Raw genomic sequence first — 17,327 nt, 5'->3', positions numbered from 1 at the left:
TTTCAAAAAATCAGTTAAAAATTTCTCTTTATTTTAAAAATGTGTAAAACAATTTTTGTAAACTTAACTCAAACACTCCTCTTCATTAAATTTAATTAACGATGTTAATTTTTTTTATAAAATGATTTTTATACCTTTATTTAATATATATTTTTTTTAGTGATTGGTGAATCTTTTTTTATTAAATAATGATCGTCAAATCTAATTAATTAATTTCAACTGTTAAATTTTAAAAGAATAAAAGATCTGAATTTAATAAATTATTTAACTTATATTATATATAAATAATTTATAATTATAAAAAAATATTATTATTATTATATATATATATAATAAGTAAAAAAAACCCTAACTACCCCCACACCCCCGCTGCCTACCCCCTCTCCAATCACCACCACCCCCACCCGGCCGCCTCCCTCCTCCCCCGCCCCCACCGTCTCCCACAAATGACGAAACAACTACGCCACCTCCATTGATGGGGTGATGACACAACGCGAGGGCGTCGGCTGTCGCTTTTATCTTTTTTTTTAATTTTTAATTAATTTAATAAAATATATTTTAGTTGATTAAAAATAATTTTAGATAATTATGATAATTATTATACTCAAATTAATTAAATATATATCTTAATTAATTAAGAATAATTTGAGATAATTATAATAATTATTGTACTTAAAATAATTTATAACTCATAATTATTATAATTGCTTAATATTTATATTCATGTTTATATCTAAATTTGAAAAAATAAAATTTAGTATATTAGTCTTTGTAATATAATTTTTTAATTGTGTTTTTGTATTTTGATTTTTAATATAAATATGTTTAAAAATAGAAGAAATTATATTTTTAAAAGAGAGAAAAATGCAAAAAAAAAAATTAAATTCAATTTGACCATAGTAATTTTAGATACAATATAGGGGCATATTTAGTTAATTAAAGACCAAAAAAATGTCAAAATAAGCAAAAAATCGTAGCAGAAATTTACTTAAGGCTCATGCATCCCACCTTCCGTTAGTTTCTAAAGAAAGGAGTTTTTTTCTAAATTTATTACAACACAGGAAGATTTTAGCCTATTTTTAAAATATAGAGATTTTTTTAGCCATTTGAAGAGAACACAGGGGGTAAAATAAAATTTTTTATCAAAAAAATAAAAAGCTCTTTTAACATTTACTAATTTCCTCAACCAAAAAAAAAAAATCTTTTTCTAATTTTATTCTCAAAAACTTAATTGAATATAGTCAATAATTATTAAATGAAGCGTATACTAAAAAAACTAGTGTCGAAACATAATATTGTAACTCAAATTCAAAATTTTTGATTAATTATAAAAGTTTAAGATCTTAATTAAAATGATATGAGATCTTACAGAATCAAAAAATTACACAACAAGAAGTAGTCATGCACAAAACACATGATAGATAGTTGCACAATAATATAAAGCACATAAATTCCATCGATAGCGGAATCACTAAATATTAGTATACTCTTATAACATTGCAGTCCCTATCATCGTGCCCATTAAAAACAAAAAAAAGAAAGAAAAATTAAAAAGAAGTTAAAAACACAGAGACACACACACACACTAAATTAGCTAGAGTGATTAGTCAAGAATTGCTAATTGCAGGTAATTAGGTGTGTCTACTCACAACTGAGTAGTGATTTAGGTATCTAATCTCCCTTCGTTTCCCAACCAAAACATATCCCATTTTAGCATACAAGAATTAAATTAAAATTTTGTTATACCTAAATGGTAGTAATAGGCATAGGGCCCTCTACTTAGAAAAATTAGATGAGATCGTGCTACTTCCATTCTTAATTCAATCCACCAATCATTGATTCAAATATACCAAGCGTGGAAGGGGCATTGACCGTGGATCACTTTTTAGGGGCATGCATCTTCCGACAACACATCCTTTCAACTTCCTAAGTTACATATTTAGTATGTGTAAGAAATTCGTACCTAGCCTACACTCACTTCATGTACCCACTATTCTAATTATTAATTTAAGTAAGAAATGAGGGGATGGGGATTTCTCATAAATTTTAATTCGAATCGAATTTGATTATATTTAAATTAATTATATAATAATTAAGTATATTATATCTATTATATGATTGATGTATAATTTTAAAAAAATAATCAATTACATTAATTATATAATTAATTTAATTTGATCAGATTGAGTTTGGGTAATATTTTCCAGAGTTGATTAATCATTATTATAGGTATTGCGTATAACTTTCCTGTTAGAGATGGTTGTTAGGCATTGTGGAACAGTCCACAACCATAATTAGCATCTCTCCATGAAGAGAAAGGAAAAGATTGGTTAAGAGAGTAGGAAAACATGATTGGTTAAAAGGAAGCATATGTTTTAATTTGTTGTGGGCTTTAATCTTTTTATTATAAAAAGTTATATACATTGAATTTTATTAGAAGAATATAAGTTTTTGTTATGATTCATTATCATTATCAAATGTTAAAAAGTGTGAAAAATGTGGTTGTGAAACATTTATTAGCAGTTGTTTTTGCATACAAGACCCAAACAATAGTTATAATTAAAAGTCACGTATAAATATTTTGAATATAGCTAAAATCACTACAAATATTAATTATTTTTTTATCATAACTTGAAACTTTGGTGTTATTTCTTTTTCTTAATCCTGGTAGATGACATTGGTTTTTTATATTTTGTTTTTAATTCTAGTTTTCTGCTCGAAATTAATCCCCATTTATGGTTCGTGGTTGCTGCTAGCCAAATAGAATTTTTCAATGATGGGGTACTAATACAGAACTTCCCACTAAATAAATCGACCTTACACATGTAAATACGATAATACCTTACACCATTGCACCAATACTTCGAGTTTATTTGTTGTGATTTAGAGTCATGTATTGCTTATGAAATAACTTATTTTTTTTTAGTGTTTTAAATATATATATATATATTATAATAAATGCATAATTTGTCATATTTTTATGAGGATAATGTCTTCTTATAAAAGGTTAAATGCTCCTAATCATATGATTTTTGGCAGGTGATTCAAACTGCTCCACTGCTATCTGGTATATGCATGTAGATGGATTAAGGTTTTGCATGAAAAACATCTAAGCCCATTAAGCCTTCACTCTAGGCGGCCCAATTGGGATATCTATGAAGCCCAAACAGAAGGGCCAGACCAGAATATGGGAGGGCTGAGCCTTAAACATAAACTTGATGAAATGAGAGATTAATAAAAAATAGGAAAGATGAGAACGAAGAAGGAGGCCTTGAAATGGCTAAACAAACAGAAAATAAGAAAAGAAGAAACCCAACTTACACAAAGAAACATATGTGTTTACACATTAAACGTACAAACAAATCAGACAAAGTTAATTTGGAGTGATTTGCCAAAACCACATGAGCTACGGCCTACATCATCAATTCCCCGGACCATTAATATGGTGGCCAATCAGCATACATTGGATTAAGTAATATTGGTGGTTGCGAATTGAACACTAACTTGTTGATGAAAGAGAAGCATGCAAACTGGTCTGAGAAACACATTACTCCACATCATGTTTCTTGGTATATACACAGTACTGAAAGCTACCTCTCCCTAAGTACATGACATTGGCATGTTTTCCACATCAATTGTAAATGAGAAGTTTGAGTGGTTTACAACTTTCAAGTTCCCATCTTCTTAGTAAGGCTTCTTTTCAAGACAAATCTAAAAGACTTTTACAAAGTTAAAATGGATAATAATTCACGGAATGAAGTACCGATCAAGTTGCAAGTTAGGATATGAGGATTCCACTCCTTAGAAACATATGTAACGAGGCCCTACTTTTCAGACACAATATGCGGTGTTAATTTAATGATCTTTGTCTCCGTATCTATTTATATAATGGTATTTATTTAGGTGTTTGAGTAGAGTTAGACAAACTAGACCAAATTTATTTCATGAAAAAGTAGTTCTCCATAACACGAATGCCTCGATCTCTCCATTTTAATTTGCCAAAGCGGACTTTGTAATAATAACAAGTTCCAACCTAATGAAATAAATATTGAACTAGCTTATATTATTAGTTCGATAATGTCTAGTCCAATAAAGTAAACATGCACTTAAGTTTTGCTTTTATTTAGTTATTTGCTCGAAGACTGATCACTATTATTGATTAGGAAAGATTCAAAAGATCATAAATTGTTTACAGACTGTTTATATTACTCATCAACAAAGTCGTGACATTGGTTGAGAAAGAATTTGCACACATAATTTTTGACAAAAAAATGAATTATTCTTATTAATTGTGCCAACATATGTATTATGTACTCCCAAGAATACTAAACACTATTGATAAGGATATCTTGCATCATGCGCTTGAATTAATAAAAAATCCACCGAACTTGATCAATCATTGATGCCATTATTCTTACAGAGATATGTCTTTAGACAGCTATAGTTATACACTGATCATCTTCATAGGCAGTGTGCGTGTGTGTGTGTTTTATTATAATATATATATATATATATATATATATATATATATATAAAAGATCCTCGTGTAAGGTCGTCATTTCCCCTGATCTAGCTACTTTTGATTTCTGCTAACTCCAAAAAAAATCCAGGCGGGGGGGCCTATATATATTCTGTCTTTATTTGTTTATCATAAACATGCATTGATTGGGCATTAAATTAAAATATCAAAATATACTAAGAAAAGTTGAAAACAGTAATGCTTTTTATGTTGATCCCATGATCGATTCGATGATTAGACCAAAACATGCATGTATATATGCTTTGGTTTTTTGAAACGCCAAACTAATTTGCACTCAGCCTTAAAAGGTGCGTTGAAGATAATCAAGAACACACTGAATTAATTAATTAATTTCCATATTCTTTTTCTTTTCTTTGATTTAATTTCACCATTTTATTATGCATTCATGGCATATTCATGTTAATTAATTGTCTTATGCAGGAATTACTCCAATGATCCAATATCTCCAATCACATGATTCCCGCGCGGGAACAATGTGATTTTTTCTGGGGATTGTCTTCGATAGGAAATTCTTTCAATAGTTCTTTTTTTTTTATGGGGTCTATTGCAATTGATCTTGCTATCGAAAATCTATCATAAATTTTAATTTGTTATGTATATCCGTCACAAAAATCCATCGAAAATAAGCACTTGTTTTGTATTGAGTATACTAATCACGTTACAAATTCTAAACCATGGCATGACATGATGAAAAAATTGGTTCGTTAGCATTTTCATTTTTTATGTACATATATGTATGGACGTCTATAGTGAGATCTATGGACGTCAACCACAAGATTCAGCATAAATAGAAAAATCTACAATGTATGATTGTTACACCTAAAGTTAGATATCAGTTAATGATAAAAGGTTAAATCAGAATCACATGGGCGTGATGATGCTTTTTTATTTTTTTCTTTTCATACCAAAAACTGATGATTCCTAATCATGCATAATTATTCCAACTGTTGTAGTGGGTGCACTTCAATAATAATCCTGAACCACCTCCATCACATACCTCCAATTTCCAAAAGCATACAAGAAATACACTAAAGTTGATAGACAGGGAAACATTCTAAACTGTACATAAAGATGCAAATCGTGAGCAACTTTCAGAGACTGAAAAAGAAAAAGAGAAGGCAGAATCTGCGACCTGATTCTTGATTCCAACCATTACCAAGAAATATTATATTGTAATATGAACTCCAAAATTAGCATTAATTATATGGAATAATTATGGTTACACTGTGGCAGCGCTGGGGATTTGTGTGCCAATCTTGATTCTGTCGAGATGGGTTGTTTCATAGACAGGCAGGCTACTGGAGTAGAAATCTAACTCATGGCTTGGTAAATCAAAGAGATCAGAGCTTGAATCGCTGTCTGCACCGTCGTCTGCGTTACTGAACTTCCTGAATTCCCAGTTCGTGGTGGAATTCCTGGTTGGAATCCCCGCCGCGGGATTCCCGTTCCTGGAATTTTTCCCTGGATCGCCGCTGCTGATTCTGTATTTTTCTTCCATCCAGGCGTAGTCTGTGACCTTTTTCTCCGCAAACAGCGCTTTCTCCAATGTGGGCCTGAAATTCCCACTGTTTTGAGTCCTGGAAATCTCCTGCTGGAGATCAGCCAAGTTTCTGAATTCCTTGTATGATTTTGTGGGAGTATTTGCGTAAGGAGGAGGTGTTCTGAACCCCGAACTCGACGATGAGAACAACGATGACTTGGAATCAGTGCTCGCAGCAGTACTACTGATAGTGCTGCTTGTGATTCTAAAATGGCTAATGCTGCTTCGTCTTTTCCTCCTTCCGCCAGGGCTTTCTTCTTCCAAGCTATCCTTCATCGTGCTGCCAGATTTCGATTTTTTCTTCTTTAAATGTGTTTGACTGAAGAGGGAATTCAAGAAACTAGCCAGCCTGCCGCCTGGAGAGCTAGGCTGCTTGTGTTTCTTCTTCTCTTTGATCATCTGCTTCTGATCCATGATGTGGAACTCAGCAGGAATTGGATTTCTGATCGGCATGTCCAGGCTCATCCTGGCAGCAGCAGCTCTTTGAACATGCTGCTGCTTTTCGTCTCTGATGAACTTTTGAGCAAAGTTTACACCATTGACAATGTAGGCGCCAGGATTTTGATCAATATTGACGCTGGAGAAGTATCCGGCCGCCTCGAAAACATCGAGCTCCCCGGAATCATTCCTCCAGTGGAACGAATTCTTGTACATCTTATTAGGGTCTGATGAAAACCCTGTGACAGACATGGACATTGTTTAATGATCGTTGTTGAAAATGAAAAATGTATGGTGTTTTCAAACTTAGGACTAAGTATTTATAACCAAACAAAAGTATATATGTACGTAGTATGAATTAATTAATTGGAAGGGGGTATAAGTTGTTGTGAGCTTTTAGTGAGAAATGTGTGAAGGTGTTTGAAATGATTGAGAATAAAGGTTTTGCAGCGTCCCTTTTTTTATAGTAATCATATGCACTCTTAATCATTTTATTTATGACTAACCAAAGGTACATTAATCAACTTTTCTTTCTTAAATTCCATTTTTCTTTCTTTAGTCTTAATATTTTTATAAGTTATTTTTGTCTGCATACTTAGGAGGTGGTCTTTATAACTATTTAAAATAAGCATTTATCAACTTATTATTAAAAATAAATTGAACAAGTGTTTTTCTATTTTCAATTTTCAATTTTTTTTTTCTTTTAATTGCAAAATTAAGCTGAATTAACCCAAATTTATAAACAAATCTCTATCAATATCTGCAGTTAATTGATAAAATTATATATATTAAATTTATTCCCAAGCGCTCCAAATTCAATTTTTTTTTCAACTTTTCATTTTCATTTTAAAAAACTCACAATTTCTGCTAGTATTTAACTTACAACTTTCATTATAATTTATTCTCTTGCAAAAGCAACAACCATTGCAAGCACCTTTAGGGATAATTACACACCTCTTCTTTGAAATTTGGTATAATTATACGTAAATTCCATGTAGGTTGAAAAATAACATCTAGTACCCCTAAAGTTTTATTCTGTCTAATAAATAACTCTACCCGTTAGTCAAATTCACTGGCTTTGCTGATATTAATAAAAAAAACTAAATAAATATTGATATTTTCCTTCGATTGACTTATTGCATGTCAAATAATTTTTTTCAAACTAAACTACCTTCATAAGGGTGAAAATATACCTCCTCAATCACATTAATGCGTGAATATGTATAAGAATAATTGGATCAAATTTTCTTAGAAGTTTATAACATGTCCATTAATTTCATGGGTCTTACATAATCCATATGAGATGTGGCATCAAAATCTTTCTCTTTAATTATATATAGTAATTACACAAAATCTTTTTCTTTTGCTTTAATTTATTTTTCTTGGAAATTAGTAATTAATATGTTTTGTTAATCCCAACTGATTTATGCTTTTCAGAAAATGGGTAGTGTTTCCAGTGAGAAGCCACTTATTTGTTGAACATATGTAAGAGGGTGTGGGGTAGAATGAAACAAGCTTTAATGGTTGCCAATTGCCATATGTGTGGAAACCCAAAGATGGGTGTAGTGTTTTGTGGGGGGCAACAACCTATCTTCCTTGGATGCTTTCCTCTTTTTCCTTTCCTTGGATTTTCTCCTGCATATCTATAAACAACACTAATTACTTTACACTTTCAATATATATAATTCAATTTTCATTTTTTTCTTTTTTGGGTGGGGGGTGGGGGAAATCCATATTAATCTTAATTATTAATAATGCCTCACCAAGAAAAAAACACACACATAGTGAGGAAAGATAGGTTATTAAATCAAATTTATTGTCCTGTGTGTTATAGTGCAAGTGGTAATTTAACGACTCTGGTTATGGGAGTAGTAAATTAGAATCTATAATTTAATTATTTTTAATAATTAGAGAGATTTGTTTACTAAAATTTTATAATTCGTCGAAAATTATTGATGTGGACAAAATTAGGGTTTTTTAAATTGGAATTTTTGCTGACAAAGCATCCAATTATGCAAACTATGACTAAATTGTATTTTATGTTCTATATATTTGGAGAGTCTTATTTTAAGAACTGTAGTTGTAAAAGACAGACAATTAAATATTCATAATTTTGTGCATTTTCAGGACTCGTTTTTTTCTTTTCAAATTAAAACCTCAATTTTAAAAACATTAACTCCGTCAGCAATTTCTGACGAGTTATTGTTAAAAATTATTGAATTATGGATTATAATTTATCCCTCATGTAGTTAGAGTTCTTAAATTATTACCCCATAACCCACATGACAGTAAATATAATTTAGCCATCAAAATTATATTAAGACAACTTTGAATCAAAGGCGACTCCTTCAAATATACTCGGGGAAATATAATTAATTTAAATTTGACCGATTAATCTGAATTAGAATTATCGCGGCCACTGCACGCTGTCTACTGACCATACTATTATTTGAAAGTCCCAAATTTTGGTTTTAGTTTAATATCTTGTCGTGTATTTGACATAAGTACTATTTAGCATCTGTAAATAATTAAATTCAAACATAAATAGATTAACCTTAATTACACAAAAACACTCATCCAAGAATTCATTATTATCTGCATGCATGCAATTATACATTGTGAGAAATCAATAGCGTTCAATTTTAAACAATCAGCTCATCAGTTAATTATACACAATTAAGGGAGATTAGTACGTAGTTAGTTGAAGTATTATTTTCACAGGTAAGGCGAAACGAATTGTCAAAGTCGAATTGGAGGGTTGCTTTCTGTATCAGTACACTCTGTCGTCATAGTCTCAAGTAGCGCTTTCAAGTCCATTTTCTCAATCTATCACCATCTTCAACAGAAGTCGCAATTTCAATCCATATCTCTTTAACAACCATCAAACTTGTGGCTTTCAAAGCTCTGTGGCCCTTTTCTCCTGTTGGATTATTTTTATTTTTGAAATGAAACCCTCATATACTGTTTAAGTGGGTTTGGTGCAATTTAACCACTATAGTATTGTAAATGAGCAAATGTATCTTTTTATATTTTTAAAATGGAGCAATTTTATTTTCCTATGGAAAAGGATAAATTGTTTTATTTTAAAAAACACGTTTTGCTAACAAAAAAAAACATAAAAGAATGTTTTTCACACATCCCATATAAATAGAGGTTGCTTGTATTTATTTATTTATTTATTCCTATAGAATTAATATGAAAATATCAATCAGGTATATCCTAATATCTATGAATCAAAGGCAAGCAACAGCAGGGCCACATATAGGTACATGTAAAGCCCACATCTACTCCTTCTCGTTGCCTTATTGGGTAAGTTATAAGTTACTTCCAGTAAAGACAGGTTGTTAGTTTGAAAAATTGTATAGATGTGAAGGGAGTTGAACAAAAGACCTGAATTGTGACGGTCATCGTTTAAACTTTTATTTACTGGAAAAAGTTATCGACCAATGGCGGGTTCACATGTGTGATGCTCCAGTCTATCCAAACTCCATATTAAACAAAGATGTTTGGATGGATGTATGGTCGGTTTCAGTTGGCAGACAGCAGGGATTAAAAGTAGAGATGTATGGCCATTGTTCTCCAATGAGTCCCATCTGGTGCCCTATGTCTGAGGTCTCCCACCCATTCCTAACAACACTCACTTTATCAACATTTTTGTTCTCATCTCTTTCTCAACCTTCATGCACTTATCATCATCCAAACCTCTCTTCATATCTTCCCCATATTATATACCACTTGTTTCTTTCTTTTCTTTTTAATAATTTCAATTAATTCGATTCAAGTTAAGAGATCACAATTAAAAAGTTGTCAGTTCGAGTTCTACGAATATGTCTGCATATCTCTATTTGAATGTATTTATTGATTTAGAATTTGAGAATTTGATTTTAAACTATTTATGTATTGAATCAACATTTAACAATGTAAAAACTGCTTCCAATTGAAAAAATAAAAAATAAAAAAATCAAGGGTTGTGAGGATGGAAATTTTATTCAACTAGGGCCAAAAAAGTGGGCCTGTTTACTTTGGCCCATTATCTTCATTCTTCACTTCCGAATAAGCAAATAAGACTGATGTTGGTACTGCATTTGGGCTAGTAAGGCCCAATTGTCAATTAATTTACGATCATTGCTCTCAACCACTCCTTTAATTAATGAATGGATAATAAACTTACCCAAGCTTTTATTTATTTATTTTTTTTAACTGTCATTTATATATAGCAAGACAAAGATACTAGAAATTTGGTGCATAAAATTTATTTCAAGAATTCAGAAATACTCAACTTTTGTCTAAGTACAATGACAAATTCAAGGGGTGTGGGCAGGTCCCCCAAAGTTTTGAATTTTTGAAAAAAATTATACATTAAATTTATTTTTTACATATCCTCCCCCAAATTTTATATATATATATATATATAATTATACATAAACTTTATTTATGTTTATATACTGGTCCCCGCAAATTATTTAATTGCCCCCAATAATGTGAAATTCATATATAAGTATAATTTTTCAACCCCTCAAATTTTCATTTCTAAATCCGTTCCTATCTAAATATATATTTATCGAGCGTGTTTCCACTGATGCAAAAATAAATAAATCCACGGTATAACTACCAAAATAAAATTGGCTAGAATCCGACTATGTTTTTTTTGGGGGAGGAGGGATACATTACGATTGGCTCCCTTAAGCTTTGTTATAATTCATGTGGATATTTATAATTTTTCAAATAATAAGGGGATATTTGTATAATTTATTTTTTTTTTCACAAATGTTGTAAAATGTTGTATGCAATAAGTACAATTGAAGTTTATTAGTTGTATTAATGTCAAAGGTGTTAATTTATGAAAACAAGTACAAAAAAAAAAAAAGCCTCATTGTTAGATCAGAAAAATAAGCCTATGTAAGTATTGACATAAGAAGAGTAGGTTTCTTTCCAGAAGACATGGGAAAACATAGAAGAGTAGTAGGGAGGCAGCCAATGAGACGTAGACACGTTGGGCACTTTATGTCTCAATCCCAGGTCTATTTTTGATACAGTTAAGAACGTGGAGTTCAGAGTGTCCAACTTTCTTGGATGTCCGAGATTTCACATTTCACTTTATTCCTATGTTTAATCTTTTCCATTCCCGTTCCCAGATGATAACTCACACTATAAAAATTATAATAATAATAATAATAACAAATTAATATTATATATTTCTTAATATAAAAAATTGACATAACAAACGATATAATTTCTTATTATTAATAATTAGTTATGCATGTATGTGGATAACTGCAATTTACCTTATGTGATATTATAAATGAGTAAATTATTTTTTTTACGTAAAATAAATATCAACTTAACTTTTTGTAATTTTTTAAAATAGAGCAATTATATCATATTTAAAAAATATTAAAAAATAATTTACTTATTTGTATCATCATATAAGATTGCTTGCATTTTTTGCGAGGCCAAAAAAGGACTATTAACAGACCAAGAGACACAGAAATGGACCATTTTAAGGTATATAATTGTATAAATTAGTAAAGACAATTTTGATATAATTATTAGTAAAATTTTGTGATGGTTGCTGCTATTTCTTTGGTGCTAAAACACCCCCTCAATTTAGAGAAAGTGATGCTAAATTAGGTGATAGCGATTAACTATTGTATATCGGATAAATTAATTATAATTATCAAATATCTATATCTAATGGCAATCAACAATTATGACAATCATATACTAATTATCAATATCATATAACTATAATCTAATCAACGTTTGTTATTTAATTAATTGGAATAATATTTTATTATTAAAGTATAATAACATTCCCACGACGAATCCGTGAGCTTAAAGTTATAGGCCTCAATATTATGAATTGAATTAGGTATGATGAGCATATGCAATGAATTAAGATAGGTAGGCTCAGTAAAAAACGAGAAGTGATCACAAGGAAATGTTGCTACCAATAAGATAATGACCATACCTTCCTTCCATAACTTGCCTTTCTTGTCCTTTCCTTTTCTACGTACGAATTAATGTTGAGATTTGACTCTCATTAATTCAACAGACAGACTCAAAAGTTGAATTCACTCAAAGACTACTGTGTAATGTGGCGTTCGATTGAATGTTCATTTTGTCCAAAAGCTCTTGTGGTAGGTGGTGTTTGTTTTTATTGGAGTGTCAGTACGAACTTATCTTAAAAATTGTATGACTAAAAGAAAACATAGTTTGGTCCACAATTTTTGGCTTAATTGGTAAGAATGAATTATTTACAATCATATAAATGTAGATTTGGTTTTCTCCATCAATATAAGAACTACGTCATTAATAAGTAATGTGTGAATATTTCTATAAATAATTAATTATGATATTAGGAACATTCCCTGCTCATAATTGTGATCAAAATTGAAACCATTAATTAAGATTTATTGAAGAAAACAAAGAAAGAGGAGAACTTTAAGTGAGTTTATATATTAGGTAAATTCCTTATCACTATTAAATATCAGGAAATGATAATGCACGCTGACAATCATAATGAAATTCATACACATAATTTTAAAAATATATCTATTTAATATATATATTATGGAATAATATTGATAAGGGTATATCATACCTACTCATAAAAAGACATAAATAACCCTTCAACAATACTAAAATACCACTGGAGCCCCAGCATCCGCATCTTTCTATTTCGAGTCGGGCCACATCTTCCTATCTTGGCTCGAGTTGCTCAATCCGACCCGTTCTGATGACCCAAGATTTAGATCATAAATCATCTAATAACTTATGATTTGATATGACACCACGTGGACCAGAAGGTTTGCACATTTAGCCCCAGAGAAGGAGTATATGCATGAAGGTACCACCTCCTCGTCATGGAGGTCGTGCTAGTATCTGAAAAAGATTATCTTCATGAAGGTTGCACACCTCCAACGAGATCGCATTATTTGTCTGAAAAAGACTAGTCCAAAAATCTAAAAAAGAATATTGTCATGGAGGTCGCACAATTGTCTGAAAAGAAGTAGTTGAAATTTTTGAAAAAGAGTATCGTCGTTGAGGTTGCGCTACTATCTAAAAAAAATTATCATCATGGAGGTCGTGCACTAAGATCGCCCTAGTATTTGAAAAATTAAACTATCGTCATGGTGGAGATTGCATTATTGTCTGAAAAATGTAGTTGAAAAAATAAAAAAAGATTATCATCATGGAGGTCGCGCACAAAGGTCGCGCTAGTATCTGAAAAAGATTGATCTAGAAAAAAATCATTTTAATCTGAAAAAGATCACCTTAATCTGAAGAAGATTTTTTATCTGAAAAAGATCACCTTAATTCGAAAAAGATTTTTAATTTGAAAAAAATCACTTTAATCTGAAAAAAAAGGTTTTGATCTAAAAAGTATCACCCCTAGATCTGAAAATGACCACCTTAATCTGAAGGAAATTTTTGATCTGGAAAAGATCACATTAATTTGAAAAAAAATTGATCTGAAAAAGATCACCTTAATGCAAAAAAAAATTTAATCTAGAAAAAATCACCTTGATCTGAAAAGATCACCTTAAATCTAGAAAAGATTGTCCAAGTATCTCGCTCAAGAGATTGAGGTTCTCAATATAAAATTTGAAAGATTTCTAAGACCCCGAGAGATAAAGAGGCGGCATTCTACTTCAAGTGTTTTTCTACATCTTCAAGTGCTCTTTCAGGTACACTTAAAGAAGTGGGGGACTTATGATATAGTTATATCATACACACTTAGAAATAGTCATAAATAACCCTCCAACAACACTAAAATACTACTGGAGCCCTGAGATCCGCGTCTTTCTATCTCGACTTGAGTAGCTCTACCCGACCTGCCCTAATGACCGAGATCTAGACTATAAATTATTTGAGAACTGATGATTTGGGATGACGCCACATGAACTAGAAGGTGGGCGCATTTAGTCTTATAAATACCCTCATTCCATAGCATTTATGGTAAGATATATTCATTACTTGCTAACTCATTTACTACTTAAAATCGTTATTTATCATCTCTAACTTGAACTGACTTAGGCATTGGAAGAGTTTCGCCGAGGAGCATCTCGACTAGTTTAATATGTTTTTCTCTTATTAAAAACTACTAAAATATTTGGGACAACCATACTGGATGACGGATTATCACCCCTTAAAAAATCATATCATATTGTATCATAAATCACCACCTCTTGAAAGATCACAAATTTGACCCGAATGAAATATATAATAAAGAGGGTCATGTCTAATCGCACACATATATTGATGACTTTAACATGAATGTTTTGTTTTGCAATGAATTAAAGTTGTGAGGATGGACGACAAGTGTTAAAGAAAGCACAATCATTTCCGTGCTGTGGTGAGTGACACATCAATTCTTTTTCTCCCCCAAAAGGAATTGGAAGGGACGTCAAGGTAGGGCTGTGTTGCCCATCTCCTGCTCCCCTCACACGTCAATTTCCTTAGGTTTTCCGATTCACATTTCTCTCGCTGTCAAATCTCAATAAACCTACTTTCTTTCTTTCTGGTTTTTTTTTTTTTTTTTTTGTAATTACTAATTTTTTGGTGTTTCATTCTACTTAATTTTTTTATTATTAATTACTGAATTTATAACAAACACTAATTTCGTAACATAATAATAATTAATGTGACTAGCTATTTATGTATGGTTTCAGAAAAACCCTTCATTACTAACTTATATGTAATTAATTAAGCATGCTTTAAACGATGAAAATTAGTGTATATGTTTTTACGGACCTTAGGTCGTGGTTATATATATATATACAACTTTAACTGGGAACTGTACGTAAATCCTGTCGGAGGTCGTTCCTTGCAAGAAAAAATTTAAGTTAAGGAGAACTCCAGAAATTCAAAATACGTACATTAATACTCAAAGAAAGTGCTGAAACGTATATTATATATATGATTGCAGCTGTGCTGCTAACTATGGGACATATTTAAGTTGTCTTCTACAGGACAATGAACATATATATATATATATATATACAAATATACAGATGCTCACAGTACTGCTAAAATCGTTCCCGTACTTTCAGAAAAGGGACCAGCCTTAACTAGATTTAATTAGGAAGACATCAACTTTGACTCCAAATATTTCAAACAAGAATTTCTTCCTTAATTACATCATCTAACTTTATATCATTAATATGTCGTGAAGACTTTAAAATCCACAAAAGTAGGTATAGACAGGATATATATATATATATATATGTCCGAAATTGGGATTGGAATAGCTTAATTTTGGAAAGTGAAAAATGAAGTTAGTTTAATTGGTTATGCTAGTCTTGGTGAAACATTAATAAAATAGAGATCATGAGAACAAGTCTGGATATCTGGGGGTGGGGGAGTTTGGTATCAGTTGAGACCTACTAAAAACTAGTTTTATAATTCTAAAAAATATTTAATTTATATAATCAAAGTGATTGTTCTAAATACGTACGTGAAAATAATATTTTTGAGTGCACAAGTACTTATTTATGAGTACTTTAAAGTTTCAAATATATTAATTTCTTACTTTATGTATATTAAGTATAAATTAAAAATTTACATTATTGTTTTAATCTAGAATCAGTATTATATTTGCAATAGTCTGATCCAAATAAAAGTCTTGGCTCAAAAAATTAAAACCCAGCAGGATCCGGTCACAAGTCTGATAATTAGGGTTTGCTTTGACTTGTGAATTCAAATTCTCTACGACTGTGTAGAAGATGTTAGGACAAGTTGAATGTCATTTCATCGATCTGTCTATATATATAGGGCTGAATTGTCTTGTCCAAGAAACTCACAACAAAACCTAGTGGGCCTAAACCCACTGCTCTCTATTTCTCCTCAAATTAAATTACCATACGCCCCGAAGAAAATAATTAGATTAAAATAAATTATTAGGATTTTCTAAAGTACTTCGAAAAATCAAAAAAAGAAGAAGACCTGATGACTTGTTTTAGTTAAGAATTTAACAATCTTTCTTAATTACTTGAATTCATCATATTAGTGAAACTAATTATACACATAAAACTTATAGATCTGATAATAAAATTTAATATCCTAAAATTTCAAAAAAAATACTTCATTATATATATATACATATAGATCAGCTTATGAATTTAAATATATTTCTAAACAACCGTGTGCAAACACCCTTTTAATTCACTACAAGAAAAAGACTCGAAAACTATGAAAAATTTTGATACTAATTAAAATCACAACTAATTAGCAAATCAAATTCATACTAATTCATTGCTAGTCTAAATTATTAGCAACGAATTCTAATATTTTGTAAGAAATATATATATGTCATTGCTATTAGCATTATTTTTTGTAGTGATTAAAACAAGTTGTGACTATCATAGGTGTTATAGATTCTTTGCGTAGTATTGTAATATCATCATATATATATACATGTATGTATATGAGCTTTTCCTAGAGCACAGGCACACAGTAGGTAGGTAGTTTAATTTCTTTTTAAACCTGAGTTCTTGCATTGGGACAAAGTTATTTCTACTTTCACTTTATGTTATATCTTGTTAGGCAGGAGGGAGGGTTTTCTTGCATTGCTCACACAGTAAAAAACAAAAAGAGGAAAACACAAGTACACAACAGGGCATCCCATCATCCTACTTTACATCCACAATTAATTAAACCCATGTGTGTGTGTATATATCTTGTTAGAAAAGAAGTGGAGGATAGTAGAATAGTTTTACTAATTAAATTTCCACTTGCGTCTTACAACAAATGAAACAATGTAGGGTATTCATAGATATGAAAAACACCCTTCAAACTCCTATAATA

At 30.7% G+C, this 17,327-nt stretch overlaps 1 protein-coding gene across 1 annotated transcript; it reads right to left on the bottom strand.

Annotated features, from left to right (window-relative positions):
* Window positions 1-5,502: 5,502 nt before the first annotated feature.
* On the bottom strand, window positions 5,503-6,952 carry LOC105156750 (suppressor). The gene has a single exon (XM_011072968.3). It carries the CDS (start codon window positions 6,774-6,776, stop codon window positions 5,760-5,762), a length of 1,017 nt encoding a protein of 338 aa, XP_011071270.2. The 5' UTR covers window positions 6,777-6,952; the 3' UTR covers window positions 5,503-5,759.
* Window positions 6,953-17,327: the final 10,375 nt, after the last annotated feature.

The sequence above is a fragment of the Sesamum indicum genome, linkage group LG2, assembly GCF_026168435.1.
Source record: "Sesamum indicum cultivar Baizhima isolate 11 linkage group LG2, ASM2616843v1, whole genome shotgun sequence".
NCBI classification, from domain to species: Eukaryota; Viridiplantae; Streptophyta; class Magnoliopsida; order Lamiales; family Pedaliaceae; genus Sesamum; species Sesamum indicum.
The sequence above is the reverse complement of the archived record's forward strand: the minus strand, read 5'-3'. Positions and strand labels throughout refer to the sequence as shown.

Excerpts from the sequence above, each read along its gene's own strand:
- LOC105156750 (XM_011072968.3), bottom strand. The coding sequence starts at position 6,776 with ATGTCCATGTCTGTCACAGGGTTTTCATCAGACCCTAATAAGATGTAC.